The following is a 17,892-nucleotide window of genomic DNA, read 5'->3' on the forward strand; positions in this document are numbered from 1 at the left end:
TTTAATAGAAATTACAACCCAAACATTTTAAGAAAATTATTTTACATAGGTGCAATTACTGAATTTGACAGAAAGCATATATACATCTCTTCACATTCACATTTTCACTTATGGTAAAAATTTCTATGTGATACACAATCACGTCAAAGAATTTGTATGATTTATTTAAAGATTTGAATGTTTTAAAGGTTTGAATGTTTTAATATTAAAAATAATTTCAAGAAACAAAATTCAAACAGCTTCAGACTATTTATCTCCAGTGAGTAAAGAATATAATCCAGTGTAAAGCGGACTTTTTTAATGACACATCCCTGCATTTAAATTTGATGAAAAAACTCCTAAAAATAATTTTTTTTATTACTGAAAGGAAGTATTCAGTCTACTTCATATATTAAATGTATATGTAAATCATTATGTAATATTCAGATAATGAATTGTTAATTCTTGGTGATTTCAAAGTAAACACTGTTAACAAAAAAGGGGAAAAACAGATGACAAATACATTTAAAATCCTAAAATAAAAAGCACATGAATGACAGCTGACACAGTTTACTGCCCATGTGCAAAACACACAAAAAGTAAAAACGTACTTTTTGTTTAATACATTTTAATTCCATCAGTTGCAGATTTATCCAGAAATTCCTTGAAATTCCTGGAACAAAAATCTTGGAATTGTCTAACAACATTTCTACGTGAGCTTAACTATAATGGACATCTCTGTAGGTCAATAATAGGTGAAACTACAGGTGCATAAAAAGCTGCATATAAACTTACCTGTGACACCGGGCACCGAGCCGAACAGTTGAATTTATCCTAACGAGATGTTTCCGATGAACAGGGAGACGAAAGGATGGAGGTTTGACTGTGATGTGAAGCCGCTCAGCATCTGACTGAACATCACAGTCAATCAGAGGGCTTCAGTCTGACTACACCTCGCTCTGCATCTCTCTCTCTCTCCCCGTTACACACTCACACACGCTCTCAGTCTCTTTTCCTTTCAAACACACGGACGATTTACCTCACTCGGCCACTCACACTTAATCCACAGAGTGTTTAACTGTCCTTTGAATTATAAAAACTGCTTTCAGTAAAAGTGAAGAAGAGGGAGTGTTAAAAAATAGCAAACATAAAAGGGACGAGCACAATGACGAATCTAAAAACGAGCACAAGTCTTCAATCTAATCTGCAAACTAATGCAGGAACAGGTGGATGTAAAATGGCAACCAACCTCCATGTTAAGATTTTTATAAACACCTAGAAGTAGATGAGAAAGAGCAGAAAACAACAGCAAAGCAGGAGAAAGTGAATAAAGCTGAAACACCAGCCTTGTAGTTTGTTGAAGCTGTGAGAGCAGCACCTTTATTTAGAGCAACTTTAGAGCAGATTTGAAGTTTGAGGAGAACAAATCAAGCGTGAGTAAATTATATGGTTGCCCCTCTCTCAGCCTGGTTCCTGTAGAGGTCTCTTCCTTTTATAAGGGAGTTCTGCCTTCCCACCATCACCAAGTACGGACCATATAGGAATGTTTGGCTGTTTGGGTTTTCAACGGTCTAAAGTTCAGCCTTGTCTTATTTACAGTGTTAATAAAAGTTACTGTTGGCTGGTTGCCCCACGGGCTCACCACAGCAGGCATATGCACGTTTTTTTCATACATCTCCATTTAAGGCCTCAGTCAGAGACAGTGGCTGACCCCCTTGCAACCACCATTCCCCAGTTATACATGCATATTCCCTGACTGGTTAGTGAGTGGTTGCTGGAGGTTGAAACAGTTTGCATGGATGATGTCGATTTATCTGCAAACACCAGCCGACTACTAGCCGTGCGGTAGGAAAACATAAAAAAAAAAGTGTGACAAACTGAAAATGGAGGCTGTGTCTTACTGCTGACAAGCAACACAATTCAAAACAGGCAACTTTTATATTGACAGGCAAACTTGCTGTTTTTGATCTATGGCTCTGTGGTTCGTTAGTGTTTGCAGACAAATTGGCATCTTCCACGGGGAACTGTGGCAAACTGTGACCAAAGCAATCACAAGGTCTGTGCTGCAACACCATACACGTTTTCTGCAACCATTTTCACTTAACGACAGCCAAAAACCACTTTCTCATCGATCAGAGTATACACAGTACACATAGTTAACAGGCAGTCACCTTCCAATCTATAGGCCTTTGTGTCTAGGCCTTAACGGATTTCTTTGCACATTTACGAAAAACAGAAATCTCTCACTCACAAAAATATTCAGACTAAAACATGTAGCTACTTACTTATCTAGAAGCTGTCTGAAGTCCATTCATGAACCTTGCAAACAGATCGCTCTTTATGAAAATGATGTCTCTGCATGTCCAGAACGTGAGCTCTGATACTGGAAGCTCTGGTTTCTGTTTGGAGTTGGAGTTCTATTAACAAGTCACATTTTATTCTGCTTATGTAGAAAGCAAAAGTTTCTACTGGCTTGATTTCATTTACATACATTCATTAACAATGGATGTTGAATAAAAAGCAAGGACTCAGATAGCTGCTAGCTAAACCACCCGTGGTTTGTATTCACCTGTGGCTTCTACAGGTGAATACAGCTGATGGGCTCCTAGATTGGTGAAACTTTGGTTTGATACTTGGTTAGTTGATGATCTTGATAATCTAGTATTAGCATGGCTGCTCCAGTCTAGTAGCCAAAGTATCCTGTGGCATGAATGCTCCTGATGTGTTCATTGGACTGTTATTGTTAGATAGAACATAGTTGAGACATATGGTAAAGTGCTTGTGTTAATTAGACAATGTGAGGTTGTTAAAGGCACTTTTTGCTCAGGTAGATACAAGAACTAGTCCACTTACGATGCAGTAACAACTTTGAGGTGAGCACAGTGCCAACTGGCATGAACAACACTGCTGAATAACTTATGAGGGCTGGTACTTTTATCACAGGATTAATTGAAAAATGCTGGTAGTACAGCAGCTACTCCTTTGTGTTGAAAGAAGCCATTTGAGGTTGTTCAGTCATCTGACGTCTGAATTATGCTTCACCGGTAAATGTGCATGGATGCATGGATGGACAGGAAATCAACACTGTAAACGTCCACATAACTTGACGTTCATCTTTCAAAAACTCTTAAGTCAAGTTGGACATATACAGCACAACTTTAAATAAAGCTGAACTATGTTGTTTTAGTAAGTTATTTGTTCTACATTAAGAGAAGAACGTTAACTTTATTTATTCATCATGAAATGCACAGAAAAGGGGGTTGGAATATTCTCTGAACGTGACATCAGCCGTCCATTTAATCAACCAATTAATCACCTAAAACGAAACAGGCGTCACTGGACCAATCGCCTCCCTGGCGCACGTTTAAATGTCATATGACAGTGTTGAAGAAAAACACCAGAAGCTGTTGAGAGCAGCATGTAATGGAGAATAGGTCAGATCCAAGTGGGGAACATCTGGAAAGACATCCGATATCTGGACAGTGCATGGAGCCTTAAAAAGGGAGTGTGTGCGTGTTTTAATCAGCAGGCAGTGACGGGTGGAGATTACAGGCTTTAGAGACTTAACTGGCATAAAACAGGGAGGCAGGTAAGGAGAGAGCGCGCGCGCGCGCACACACACACACACACACACACACACACACACACACACACACACACACACACACACGTTCATGAAGGGAAGTTTTTGTGTTGAGCTGAATGATATTCACGTAAGCAGTTTCTTAAATACAGAAGCATTTATTGAAATAAAATCAGTAACAATTTCACAGTTTAACACTGCAGACAGACAAAACAAATACAGTTTTAAAAGAGTTAAAGTTGCACTAAAACATTTTGGCTAAGAATATTTTAACCTCACAACCTTTAAAAGTGAAAATGCAAGTTAAATAAAGGTGACCTGTTCTGCTCTATTCCTATATTTAATCGGGGACTCTACTTAAGTAGATCTGCATGATTCAGTTCAAACCAAACCTGAAGAGGAAACATCCACAGCTGTATTGTTAGAAAACAAAGTATTCATAGCTGTCAAAGTCTTTACTTTTACATAGGTCTATGTTATTATTTGAAACCTCAGCCATATTTATTATGAGGGTCTGACGCTGTCATGGAACAGAAAATAAAGGAAAGCAGGAGAGAACCATGAAATCCATGACCAGTTTTAAAAGCAGCGTCCAGCATCTAAATTTCAGTCACAGCTCTGTAGTGTGGTTAAAAGTACTAAATGACCGTCTGTAAGGCAACGCAAATGAGGAAAACTAAATTCTGAAGGGTTGATAAACCCAAAAACAGCTGTTCCAAATCTCAATGAAACTAAAACACATCTGGAAAAACTTAATGGAGAGTGGATTTAAGTCATTTTAACTCTTTTTCAATGAAAGCATTGTTTACTCGTCCATACTGAAATAAAATGAAATGTTGGACTGCTGTTTATAGACTGTTTCAGTTAAATATCTGCGAACTCTGGGCCCAGACGAAGAAAGCAGCTCCTTAAATAAAGTCTAGAGGATAAATATGAAAACATTGACTCTTGGATGAGGAAAAATGTGCAAACCAATTTAAAAAGAAGCAGATAACCAAGTTCAAAGTGAGACGAAACAAAAGAGATTATGGTTTTTTTCACCTGAGAAAAAGTTTGTTCTAACACGTGAAACTCTATGACCAAGATTTGGTATTAAAATCATGTAATCCTGCAAAAAATTAAATATACAAATTACAGTAAAGAAGAAAACACTTTGACTTTTAAGGCAAAACATCCATTTAAAAAGTAAAATGATCAAAAGAAAAAGTGAGCGCACACCGTGTGGCGACAGAACGCTGATTCGTTTATGTGCAGCTGTGCTGGAACCAGCAACGAGTACCTAACATTTGATGCTCCTGAACGCAGTCGTGGCCACTATGGAAGCTTGTTTTCACCACTGAAAAAGACTTTATTAATGAATTGAAAATTAATTGCAAGTCAAAATTTCAGCTCATTAAGAAGTTGAAATTTAAAAATATGCAATTCTAGATTTTGAAATAATAACTTAGAGCTGCCTGTGATGGGTTTTTTTTTTTTGCAGTTATGGAAACGAGCTTCCACAGACCAGAGTTTGTTTCTGTCTTGCAACAGAAGCCAAAAACAATCAAAACAAACAAAAAAAATCAAATCTGCATCGCCCCCTGGAGACCTGGCAGTAGAAAGTCAAACTAAATATCTGGCAATCGTCTTTTTGTGAATGGAAAACTTAAGATGGGAATCAGATGAGCTGAATCAACAAACCCATACTGCACCTGAAATGTTAATTTGTTCAAATGTATGTAATGACTTCTTGCCACAGATACTGAGTTGGAAAGTGCTGTGATAACAACTTCAGGAAAATTGAAATTTTAGGACAAAAAACAAAAAAACAAAACAGGAAGATGCGAACATCAGTAACACTTCAAATCAATATTAAAATGAGAAGAGAAACTCGTGGGACCTGGTTTATCTCACATGCTAATGCAGCTGCTTCACTGAATTTTAAACTCATGTAAGAAAATACTGAGTGTTTCTTCTTGAGTTTTTATTTTTTAAATAAACATTTATTTTTGTCTTCAAGTCTTTATTGCCAGGAGAGCAGGTCAGACTCAAACCCTGGCCTCTGCATTTGGTATACGTCCTTTACTCTATATTAGAATAAAAGATTTATAAGGGGTTTACTGCCTGTTTTGATTGTTTGAATTATTAGTAATATGATTATCTACATAATATCCCCCCAAAAGCAAAGATTATTAAAGTTTTAATCATGTTTAGGTGATTTTTCTCATATTTCAGCTTAAAAAGATTTACTCAAATATTTTGCTGATGATTAAAATCATTGATTTCTGTTGACTAATTTACTAAACAAAGTTAAACTGTCACATTTTGATCTCAAACCCAGACGTCCAGCTCTACCAAAACAGTTTGATAATTATTCACTTAAGAGAATAGTTCAGTGAGTGAACACTTAGATCTGCGTACAGCTGCATCAGATGCTGAAATAAACAGTTTCTTTACTGCTGAAAATAAATAGAAACCAATTAAAGGAATTCAGGCATTATGAACTCTCCAGCTGCATTATAAACTGTTAACAAAAGCTTAACATAAACCCACCACTACCACCATTAAGTATCCTGTGTCCTGATTGGTCAGACAGGTAGTGACTCAGAGGGGTGGGAGAACAGGGCGGGGCTTCCTAGATGCATAGTGAGAATAATTTTATGATGGCATCTCTGAAAATGAAAGAAGGAGAAAAAAATGACACATAAAAGCATTGCAGATAAACACAAATGAACAAAACTACGCTGAAAAAAGTCCAGAAAAACTCCACTTTATTTTGCTTCAGTGCTTAAATGATCAGGTTCTGTCAGCAGCTATAATGAGAGTTTCACACAGGAATACTTTATGGCTCCATTAGTGTTAGTCATAGCTGTAGTGTTTCTTTTATCTATAACAGAAATGGTAACATGATCTAACATGAATGGTACTGGCTGTGAAAACAAATCTGGAGTTCCACAAAGCTCTATCCAGGGGACACTACTTTTTCCCTCCACACATGCTTCCTTGTAGATCAAATTACAGATGACTACAAAATCTTATTTTGCTGTGTTTCCACTTACAACTACTTATTTATGTAAAATGGCCCGCCACCAGGCTTATGGTTAAAAAGGCTGAATAGGGGTAATTAACCCTTGATGCACTTTTCTGAACTACGTAGTTTCTGCCATAACCCCGCATTTCAGCCCTGCGTACAAAACAAAATGACTGTGTGTGCATCAGACATTAGTGATGCATAGAGAAGCTTAACTATCTATGAAGCTGTGTTTGGAAAAAGCCAGAACAGTTATCAAACCACATCTTTGAGATATACTGAGATGCAGTATATCAAAATGCATATTTAAGGGTAGAGGGGAGGAAAGCATTAAAGAGGCTTGTAGAAACGGTTTGGATTAACCTTGCTAATTCAATTTGCCCCATGCTGCATTTTGTTAGAGACATGATAATTGCAAGTGGGTTTAAATCTAGCTTAACAAAAAAAACATGGGTAATTACCACTGTTAAGTCGAGTATACAGAAAGGAAACATTGTTTTTAAACAGGGTACAGGCTGCACATAAATATGACCTGCATTTACTTAATAGCGAGCATGAAAACTGAAATTTTAAATACGAACCTGCCATACAGAACCAAATGGTTGCAAACAACCTCGCTTCACCCTGGATCAGGATTTTAACGTTGATCAGAACTTTATGGAAAAGGTCTTTTGCTCCATGAGAAAAAACAAATCTCATGGACCTGCACTTACAAAATTCCTTGAAAATCTGGTGAAGTCCTGAATTTTCAGGCAAACTGAACATGTGTTTGACACCATGCAGTTTGCTTATACACCACATACAAGAGTAATATCCTGCCTCTGTGACAGAACTTAACTTTCTAACAGTTGGAGGAAAAATGGGTTCGTGTTTGACTTCAGCAACATATTTTAATCAGATATTTTTTTAGAATAATTTGACATGAATAGAAATATTGTGTGCAGGTCTTGAGTTTTTAAACTAAGGCCTCAGCCAAGCAGGCTTGAAATGTCTGACATGCAGACATTCCTGGCATTAAAAACCTCAATATGGTTGCTTTGATTGCTAGCATATTGCTGCAATTGCCCACAGCTTGCATGGTAAATGGACTGGTTCTTATAAATCGCTTTTCTAATCTGCTTGAGCATTGAAATCATTTTATACAACTTGTATAAATTACCCATTGAGACACACATTTATACACAGTATCTTGCCCAAGGATCCTTTGGCATGCAGACTGGAGCAGCCAGAAATCGAACTACCAACCTTCCAAGTGGTAGCTCTACCTCGCATGCCAGCGCCAGTGCAAATGAAAGATTGAAAGTGAGCCATCTACATCTTCAGTTTCAAAGCAAAAGTTGTACTTTTCCTTAATTGCAACTTTTACTTTTAAGGGGAATGGTCTCCATTTTGAGTTTGCATCGCAGTTCTCTCGTTTCACTACTTCTGCTTCAGGGAGTTTCAGAAGGTTTATAAAGTTCAGAGCAACACGGCATAAAAACAGCTTTGTTCCGGTAGCCGTGAATCAGAGGAACAAATTACAGCTTTTATACACTTCATGATAGAGTGTGGATTATTTATTATTCATTCTTCTTCATTATGTTATGCTTATCTGTCGTTTGAAAACGGATGACTCACCTACTGCAGACAAAGTGTATGTGCAGGCACAAACAAAGTAATCTGAACCTGAAATATTATCATGGCTATTATCAACATATAAGTGTCCGGTGCTTTGAATGCTCAGTAAGAGCAGAAAGTTAAATTAAAAACTATCTTTTAACCAACCTCGTGCTTATGATGGGAAATTACAGTCAAATCAAAGCCTATCACGTTAACAAAGCGTCTATATATCAAAGATCTTTCCGCAGAAAGGTCAGCTACTGTAAAAAACTTGCTAGGAAACATTTCTTCAATCAGAAATTTCACAGCAGCACACGTGTATGTAGTACAAGTTATTCACTTTAAAGGTTAATACTTTTTTTATGCCTTCGAACAAGCGAGACTAAAACCAAACCGCCCGTCGCCATCATGTTTTTATCTCCCGAGGAAACGTACACTAGTGAGATCAGGTGTGTTTGTCTTACCTGGCGAATGGGATGTATGAGAGGCCGTACCTGTGGGATACAGCAGCAGCAGTCAGAGAGGTAACAGTAACGTGTGTGTGTGTGTGTGTGTGTGTGTGTGTGTGTGTGTGTGTGTGTGTGTGTTTTCTACCAGGTGAAGGCCAGAAACTGCAGGATACAGAAGAGCAGAGCGAGGCCGTTGTTCTTCCACTGCAGAGACACAACAACACGAATCAAACACAAAAACAACACAACACGACTCGCTGCATCCAAACGTTTCATCGCAGTTTGTTTCTCACCCAGAACGCAGCACAGAGCGTCAGCACCAGACACACCTGCAGAGAGAGACAGTTTCACTCAGGTGGAGCTTACAGGTGAGTTTCAGCTACCTGTCGTTCATCAGGACGTCACGTGGCTTTTCCTGTAAATTCCTGTAAACTCAGTTTTTGGAGCATGTTTGGACAAATTATGAGAGAAATCCGCTTTATTAACATTGACAAAGCGAAAATGATTCACTCCGTGATTAAAAGATTGAATTGATCTTCATCATCTTCAGCTGTAACTTCATCTTCAGCCTTAACCTGGATACAGAGATTAGACACTTTAAACTAGATTTCATCCACAGTTAAATTTGCCAACGCAACACAAATGCAAAAAAAACCCCAAAAAAACAAAAAACAGATGAAAGCTACTTTAAGCTGCTCCCAGATTCACAGCAGGTAGATCCACGAGTTTGATTTACTGAATAAACCTTATGGGATATGCCTCTCATCCCACAATTGAACTACCTGTATATGTAAACCACTACACTACAGACCCACTAGAAACCTTAGACACAAATAAGGTAAATGCAAATGTGGATAAAAAAATGACTGAAATGTAAAAGTTATACAGAGAGGATTATTTTATTTTTTAAATAGGAAACCTGTTTTTATGCCCTCTCACATTAGTCACACTGGTCAGGTTTTTATTTATCATTGTTTTAATGGTGTTTATTTTTGATTGGTTTTGTTGACTGATTTCACTGTGTTCTAAAATACTCCTGAACAAAAACTAGACTGGACTTCCCACAACCTCGGCACTGACTGGGGACCAGTTCATCTATAGCGCCAAGAATCAGTATCGGGCTTGAAATCCTACCATCGTGACAATCCTAGCTGGACCCCTGCTGTTTGTGTGTTCAGTTTCTTCCATCACTGTGTATTTGAGAAATTGCTCCAATTAAATCAACATGAGGACAGAATAATGAACATCTGGACTTCTTTAAGCTTCGTGAAGATGTCTCAACTTTCATCCAAGAGCTGAAGAAGCTTCTTGGATGAGAGGTGAAATCTACACGAAGCTTAAGTGAGTCCAGTAGCTTTCTTTTCAAGCTCCTTAGACTACCTTGATCTGGATGACTGAGAAACTTGCAGACAATAATGAAAAGTTATTTGTTCTCACCAGCATGATGACGGTGGCGAGCACTCGCTCTTTAGCCCACATGGTCTTCAGCTGCCGGCACGGACCCATCAGGAACATGGTGCTGAAAAAGAAAAAGATTTCGTCAGTCAAAGCTCTGATTTCTACCACTAGAGGACGACGTTTCCCTTCATAAAAACACTGAAGTCAATACCGGCACTCAGTGATGATGGGTAATGTAGTATCAGGTTAGGTCTGCTTATTACCTGGACAGAGCGCAGATGTTTCCCAGACTGTAGAGGACAGCGAACACAGCGAGACCAAAGCCAGGGACCCACAACAAGCAGGTACCCTGATAAAGGAAAACAGGAAGTCACCACAGCAAATCTTTTGTCATAGAAACAGTAAACACAGTCCAGGAGTGTCATTTACTCACCAGGATGGAGCACACGACTCCTAAAACGAAGCAGATCAGGAAACCCTTCACCCGTGTCCCCCAGGACAGCGTCGATGCCTGATTGGCTCTCTGCACAGAATTTGTCGTCATTAGCATCATGATGATCTCACAGACTAAATGTTTGCTATTGATGTTTATTTTTTAGTTGGTGACTTTAGTATTAAAGGAGTTTAAATTGAAGATTGTATATTGACTCAGAATTCATGAAATTGACATTAAGAGTCTTTAGGTTATTCTTCTTTGTGTCAAAGGCAAGTAACTAAAAGCTTTAAAGTGAATGAAGACTAATAACAGCTGTTACTATTGTGACATTAAAGTGTAATATCTCAGAAACATTGTTCAACTAACATTTACTCTTCTTCAGTTAACCAAATTTAAACGGTTTTAGCACTTGTTTAGTGCAGGCGAGTCTAACACAGCACCAAAGCGTCCGATTCGACCCACTGGACGCTCATTCATCACTCCAGCTTTTCAATAAAAAGCACTTTTGTTCATTTTGTGGCGATGCTTGATGGAAATGTTTGGCAAGTTCAAACCACAAAACCACCACTGCACCACCACTAAAAAAAACCAGCTGAGGTAAAATAACATTGCCTTATTGGATAAAACAGACAAATTTTACCTGTTACTTAATTATTCAGAGAATCACAAATCTTAAAAAAATTGCAATAATATTGTATCGCAGGATTCCTGTTGATTCCCACCTTTAGTACCTGGGTTTAAAATCTCAGTTTTTCCACCTTTGCCGAGTCTGAAAAGGGAAAGTGACTCTTCACTAATCCTTTCAACTATTAATTTAAAAGATGATTAAGTGGGGAGGGTGTGGGAAAATGTGACACTTTAAACAGCTGCATATATTGACAATAGACTCAATAAGTGTGGGAAACTGAGCTGTTTTAATTCTCAGGCCGTCAGGTGGATGAGGTGACAGGTGTTTTACTCTAATTTAAGGTTAGAGATTTTTTAAATCCTGGTTATGGTTCATGTGAGCGCAAGCAGAAACTTCCATATACTCTTTAATGAGGGAGGTCTGTTGTATATATTTGAGCTTATGTGGCCTAACAGTTAAAATGAGTGTGACAGCCCTGTTCATGACAGCAGTGGTAGTCTATCCAACAGATGTCAATTTGATGATAATAAAAACACAATCCCGCCCCGAAATGCACATTTGCGAGCCTCTAAGTATTTCAAATGTGGAAGTTATTATTGCATTGACTTCCTTAAGTTACAACTGTCAAAGTCATTAACTATCAAAAGTAACTTTATTGCCTTACTTCTAGTGCAGTTTTATGATTTGTGCAGAGGTTAAACAGCAAGAAGAAGCAGTTTCGCCTGAATTAACTATACTTTACATGAACATTTGCTTTTATCTTATAACACCAAGTATGCCGAATTAAACACTATAGGTTCCTCTTCGTTATATATCATCCATGTAATGATATCTATCTGAGAATAACCGGGACACTGAAGGAAAATTAAAATCGGTTCACTTCTCAGCCATGTTCTGCAGCGTGTTACTTTCTAAAAGCGCTTTTACGAAGGTTTACTCTGGATGAACATCACACATAATGTTTTCCCCTGGAGGTCCAAGTCACACTGGATCTAAAAGTACCATTTTGAAGTCTGTGAGTTCACACCTGGCTGAGTTATCTGCAGATTCTGGCACTACGTCCGTTTTAACAGGTTGATTTAGCGAAACCAGCTAACCGGCTAAAAACAACATCACCTCCAGTATGCCGCTCCCATCTGCGTTCCCATCATCCTGCCCGCTCAAAACCTTCTTCAATTTATCCATGAACTCCTTTTGTTCGTCAATAAAGGCGATAAAACGCTTCTAAAATTTCCAGAAGCTTCCCAAGTGCTGGAAGTTTCAGGTGTTTTGGGGCGGTGAAGTTACACCGAAGAGAAGAGCACATCAACAGGTGCAGCACTTCCGCCTGCAGTACCGCCCCTGGCCACAATATACACAAAGGAGGCGCTGTTTCCTTCAGTTCATTTATTGCTCGAGCTCGTTTAAAATTGATTACAGAGATAACTGAGTGATTATCCGCAAATAAAATATAGGAATATTCACACCAAAAGACAAATGAAATGATAAAATATAGAACAAGAAAAAAACAAATAAAAACCGAGCATAACAGACTAGCAGAAAAAACAGAAAATAATTAATTTTAGAAATAAAAAAAACCCAAACTTTTTCTAAGACTGGGAAATTGTTATGTCTGCACCATATTTTTCCTCCTCGGACACAATTACATTTTATATTAAAGTCATTAAAATACTGTTAAAGTAACCATAAAAAGAAGACAAAAAGAAAAAACATACATGAGGTTATTTTGGTTGTTCTCCAGCTTCAGCGTTGGTCCTTTACTATATGTTTCTAATCCACTATGACTTATTTGTATCACATTGAGAAGATATGGGTGTTAAAACAGGGAATACACTCCCTTATTCTCAGGATAACCTGGTTGTTGAAACCAGTGTGGCTCAAAATGGAGACAAATAGATTGTCTTTTAATCTACTGAATAACGTTTTGCATCAAAAGTCAGGCTCCTCTTCTGATAATATTCTGAAAGACAATGATAAATTCACTGGGCTCTAATAAAGCGGTTATCCAATAAAGTCCAGTTTAATTGACATTTTTCTTGGTGATGTTAGGGGATTATGACCCTGCTGGAGCTCCAGTAAGATGGCTGTGGCATGGACACCTGAACGTGACATGTTGGACAGCACTGTTTCCTCCACAACCACTCCTCGATACACTGAGGAGAGAGAAGGCATGAGAGAGTACGTTACCATCATGGAGTCCTGGAGCACCAGCATGTAGAGGAACAAGACCATTGAGTCAAAAAGATGTCTTTGTAGTGGTTGCATCTTTTTCTCACTAATGAATGGCCTAAAACATCTCAGAGGAAGACTGGACTAACATGTCTTTCATTTCTTACAAAATCTTAAAAAGGGGGAAACCAAACTTGTTTTAAACCTATTTTAGTGACTCTGTCATTGTATGAGTGTCTGCAGTCATCTACTTGACCTCTTCAGTGTCATCCACCTTAGACAGGGCCTTCATTCTATAACCCTCCAGGGTCCATCTGTCTGTGCTGAGTTTACTTGTGACCCGTCTATGGTTGCCCAACTTTTAACCCAAGAAAAGGTTTATGTGTTGATGTTGTTGCTGGTATGTGCTACCTCTTTGTGGAAGGTGTGTGTGCACTGTAGCTCTCTGGTGCCGCCAGCGCCGTTATTTAAGTCGTTATGACAGATCAGACACACACTATAAGCATCGCTCTGGAACACACAAACAATTAAAGTCACAAAGAGCCTAAAAACACAATTTAATTTTGTCTTATAAAAATCGGGAAGTGCGTCTACACACCAGCGACATGACGTTACGTCTTCTGAACTGTCCCCGCCTCTCAGGTGGCACAACCTCGGGGATTGTGGTTATGAGAGATTGCCTGCGCTCTGAGGTGGGCACAGCGGCCTCCATAGGTGATGGAAGAAGGCGGCGGGAGGAAGAGCGACGCAACAAAACCCTCGCCGTCACCGGAGCCTGAGTGGACGAGTGGAGACGAGACAGCTGCATGGCCGACAGAGTGGACTGAAGACAAAAGATCAATTAATCAATCAAACTTGATGCAGGGAGCATAAACGTTAAATGCAATTCAAAGTAATTTACAGGCACAAAATGCTGAATACGAACTGCAAATATAGTATATAAGATCATAAAAATTAAGGAGAAAAATATGACTAATAAAGTTAAAAAGTACACATTACAGTCAATACTCACTATACAAAACTGAAGGATGATTTAAAAAACTGAAATGTCAGTGGACTGCTTATAATAAACATTTAACTCATTACTCTCTGTAAATATTTGCCTTCCTTCTTTCACACAGTTTTATTTCTTTGTTTCTAATTTTTTTCTGCCGTTAAAAAAAAGTCTTGAACAAACAAAAGACTCACTGATCCAGTTATCCCATTAACAAAAAACAAACAAACATGTACCTAAAAGCTCCATTAGCACCTCTGGGAGTCTTTACTTCCCCTATAACCAAACTGCAAGGCTGAAGCTTAGAAAACAGTAAACAAGACATTGGTTTATGGATGACAGAGTGTTCATGAGCTGTGAACACCCTGAAGACTGAAAGTATGACTGATATAAACTGATACAACTGGTTTGTAATGGTAACTGCATTAAAACGGGCACCATTTGCTCCTGATCATCCTTCACTACAATGTTATGAAAAAAGGAAAGAGCTAGATGATAAAGTCTTGAAACAAGATATCCATCAGTCTCCTACTCGCTAGCCACCTCCTCCAGGACCTCTGAGGGGGGAGCAAGGTGAATCCAAGACAACTCGAGGACAGACCATCTCCAACTTCTTTCTTCTGGTTGCAAATACCTGAATCCCCTCACCTATGAGGCGTCCAGGATGCATCATAACTAGATGTCCAAACTACCTCAACTGGCTTCTTTCAGTGTGCAGGAGTAGCAGCTCCGCTCTGATCCCCTGTCTCAAAGGGAGACCACAGCCATCAAAGGGAACTCGTATCTTCTGCTTCTATGTGAGATCTGATTCTTTTAACTCTTTTTTTAACTGCAACAGACAAATACAGTGCCACCTCACTGCAGACACTGCACCAATCTGACTGTCAATCACGTGCTCCTCTCTTCCCTGACTTGTAAACAAACCCTGATATAAACTCCTTCACTTTGGGCAGCAGCTCACACCCAATCCATAGTCGGAACTCACGGTCCCTCCAAGAGAAGGATGAAGTCACTTTGATTACTGGCAAAATGTATCTCTCTAAAAATTATTGAGATACATGATGATACATCAAGACACACGTTTCACGATATTCCAACAACATAAGTAGGGTTATCTTGCACTGGATTACAAATTTCTAGAAGTTGTTTGTGACATTAACCCAAAAAAAGCACAGACAATGTAACCACAGTTAAATTACCACACTGGTTAAAGGGCAGACATTCTTAATGCATCATCGGTTGCCATCCACTGGAATCTAAGAGCAAGCCCGGCACATTTTCAATTCCAGAGTCCAATGATGCTCTCTTCCAGTTATTTTTCTTGTGATATGTGATTGTTGTATTTTTCAGGGTAAATTATATAGTGGTGCAGAAAAGTAAATGGCTGTGTTTACCTTGTGGGATGGACATGAAAGCTCTCCATGCTTGTCTGTTGGGTTTTTCTGGTAGCAGGCTAAGGATTTGTTCAAGTTGGAGGCAAATTAGATTAATTATTAGGTTCCTGCCAGGTACTCTGATAGTAGCTCTATGGATTCTGGATACCGTCTGAATACATCAAAAAAGAGACCTCAGCTGGGAAGCTAAGGCTTAAGTAATGTTTGCCAGATATCATCCCAAGTTGTTCTTACCCAGTGTGCTCTGGGACTGCCACCAGGAGCATCAGATGCCCACACCAGTTTTCAGACTGAACTTCTTCTGGTAGCCTGAGCACTATATCTTATCTTTGAAAGCAAGACCAAAGACTGCATCAAAAAAACTCTTTGGCTCCAAGAATTTCCCAAATTCCCAAATGCCTGTGGACAAGATATTGCAATGCATGAATTCAATTCTCATTACCTTCCCCATCATGGCAAGACGGGAAGCAGGTCATGCACAAGTTAAAAGGAGCGACTGACCACTGTATCCCAATTAGACCGAGTATCCACACAGCCAGATGGCCATGACCGTCTGGACTAAATGACTCTTCCTGAATGATAAAGGAGATGAACTTTTTCTTGACCTTGAAGACAGCACTTGACAAAATGAACAAAATCTCAACAAACAACCTATTACTGTCTGCTCTTGAGCTTAGGACTGTATCACTAAGGAATGTTTCCAATTTTTAAGTATTTGAAGAACTTCTTGTGCTTAAGTTCCTGTGATTGACGACTTGTCCACAACAACATTTGAATCTTGATTATGGCTCAGCATATCAAAGAAGGCAAGCATTAATGACTACCCCTCCCTTTGACCACACACTACTGCACTTTACAGTTGGTCTGGAGTTGTACAGTTACTGGTGTTCTTACCGGACATGGCAGTGATGCTCGGCGGCCCGACTTTACCGCTGCCGGAGGCTCCGGGCTGCTTCTGCTTTTAAGTCTTCCTCCCTCTGACTCGTCATCTTCATCTTCTTCCTCTCCTACTTTACTCTGCTGTTCCCCTCCCCGGTACCGCTGCATCCAAGCGTTGAAAATCCTGGCATCTTCCTCATCATCATCCTCTTCCTCCTCATCCTCCTCCTGTTCCTTATCCTCTGCTGTTAGAGCAAATGGGTCCTCGGGGTCCGAAAATACTTCAGCTTCTTCTCTGTCAGGATCCATTACGAGGATATGTATGTTTACCCTTGTGGTGCAGAACACTACAGCAGCAACAAACAGACTGTTTCCTGATAAAACTGTGGTGTAAATCGTGAAAAAGCTACAAGCACACTTTGTTAAAAGCTACAATAAATTATTTCAATGAAGAAACAAGAAACACAGCGGCTCATTTCCAGCATTTGGCAACCAGACGGCCATAGAGGAGGCCAGCAGGAGCCGAGGAGCCTCCAAGGAACAGGCCTGACTGTTGACCTTTCTCCACCCCCCGCAGATCCATCCGAAGTCCACACAAAGTCCGGCCTCCAGCTCTTCCACATTCACTGCTGGTATTGTTTGTGTTTTCTGTATTTCGAGCGTCTCTTTGCTCTCTGTGCTGCTCTGGCCTGAAGCCTGTTAATCCAGGTACTGAAATCCAGGAGAGAGAGCAGGGAGATTACTGGACAGGCTTACAGGATCTGTGTCACTTCACTGCACCCCAGCTCTTTATTGATTAATGGTGTAATCAATCTGATAAATGTTGGAAACCAACACCAGCCCTGTGTGTTTTATTTTGGCTTAAAAAAAATTCTAATTAACAATATGATATTTTATAACAAATATTTAAGATGGAACATCCTGCACCTTTATCAATGCACTAAAATGTATTTAAATATATATTTTAAATAACTGAAAATGCCTCATATCAGTATTCATATCAGTATTTAAACATTAATTGTAATATTTATTTAAATTACCAACAATTTCAACTAATGATTTTTTTTAATTGTTAACATTTTTTCTTTAAAGTAATTATCAATATCAGATTTTGGATTTTAGTTAATTGATACAATTTTGTCCTAATCATGATTTTTGCTCTCTAACTCTTTATAGAATTAAATACAATCATATTAAATAAATAAAGTTTCTCAACTTGTTCAGGAGTGAACCTGCTGAGGAGGTAAAACGAGGATAAACTCTATTCTTAAGCACAAATAATGACCTTTAAGCCACACCTGTTCCACTCACCTGGATCACGGACGAAAATAAACCCTACTTCTGCGCACGCGTGCACCGGATGTGTTTCTTTGG

General features: G+C 39.0%; 2 protein-coding genes across 3 annotated transcripts; both read right to left on the reverse strand.

Moving 5' to 3' along the window:
- Positions 1-3,781: 3,781 nt before the first annotated feature.
- LOC102199324 (vesicle transport protein SFT2B-like) lies at positions 3,782-12,415 on the reverse strand. The gene is made up of 8 exons (XM_005749392.1): positions 12,199-12,415; positions 10,452-10,541; positions 10,282-10,367; positions 10,058-10,139; positions 8,914-8,949; positions 8,766-8,824; positions 8,636-8,665; positions 3,782-6,213 (listed from the first exon to the last, which is right to left on the reverse strand). The coding sequence occupies exons 1-8, from the start codon at positions 12,265-12,267 to the stop codon at positions 6,177-6,179; spliced, it is 489 nt and encodes a 162-aa protein (XP_005749449.1). The 5' UTR covers positions 12,268-12,415; the 3' UTR covers positions 3,782-6,176.
- A 225-nt stretch (positions 12,416-12,640) lies between these two features.
- LOC102199615 (E3 ubiquitin-protein ligase CIP8) lies at positions 12,641-17,888 on the reverse strand. Of its 2 annotated transcripts, none has more exons than XM_005749393.2 (5): positions 17,830-17,888; positions 16,534-17,229; positions 13,850-14,074; positions 13,663-13,761; positions 12,641-13,235 (listed from the first exon to the last, which is right to left on the reverse strand). In XM_005749393.2, the coding sequence occupies exons 2-5, from the start codon at positions 16,825-16,827 to the stop codon at positions 13,128-13,130; spliced, it is 726 nt and encodes a 241-aa protein (XP_005749450.1). In that variant the 5' UTR covers positions 16,828-17,229; positions 17,830-17,888; the 3' UTR covers positions 12,641-13,127. The 2 variants fall into 2 exon arrangements, with proteins under 2 accessions (XP_005749450.1, XP_013770436.1); XM_013914982.1 differs by lacking the exon at positions 17,830-17,888 and adding an exon at positions 17,735-17,753.
- Between the last annotated feature and the right edge of the window lie 4 nt (positions 17,889-17,892).

This window comes from Pundamilia nyererei, unplaced genomic scaffold (assembly GCF_000239375.1).
Source record: "Pundamilia nyererei isolate P.nyererei 1_Seehausen unplaced genomic scaffold, PunNye1.0 scaffold00244, whole genome shotgun sequence".
Lineage (NCBI taxonomy): Eukaryota > Metazoa > Chordata > Actinopteri > Cichliformes > Cichlidae > Pundamilia > Pundamilia nyererei.

Coding starts and splice junctions, on each gene's coding strand:
- LOC102199324 (XM_005749392.1), bottom strand. CDS start 12,267: ATGGATAAATTGAAGAAGGTTTTGAGCGGGCAGGATGATGGGAACGCA. Junction 8,825..8,913: donor CGCTCTGTGCTGCGTTCTGG/GTGAGAAACAAA, acceptor GTGTCTCTGCAG/TGGAAGAACAACGGCCTCGC. Junction 6,214..8,635: donor TCATACATCCCATTCGCCAG/GTAAGACAAACA, acceptor TTTCATTTTCAG/AGATGCCATCATAAAATTAT.
- LOC102199615 (XM_005749393.2), bottom strand. CDS start 16,827: ATGGATCCTGACAGAGAAGAAGCTGAAGTATTTTCGGACCCCGAGGAC. Junction 14,075..16,533: donor GAGCATCACTGCCATGTCCG/GTAAGAACACCA, acceptor TTTTGTCTTCAG/TCCACTCTGTCGGCCATGCA. Junction 13,236..13,662: donor CACACACCTTCCACAAAGAG/GTAGCACATACC, acceptor CTCTCTCCTCAG/TGTATCGAGGAGTGGTTGTG.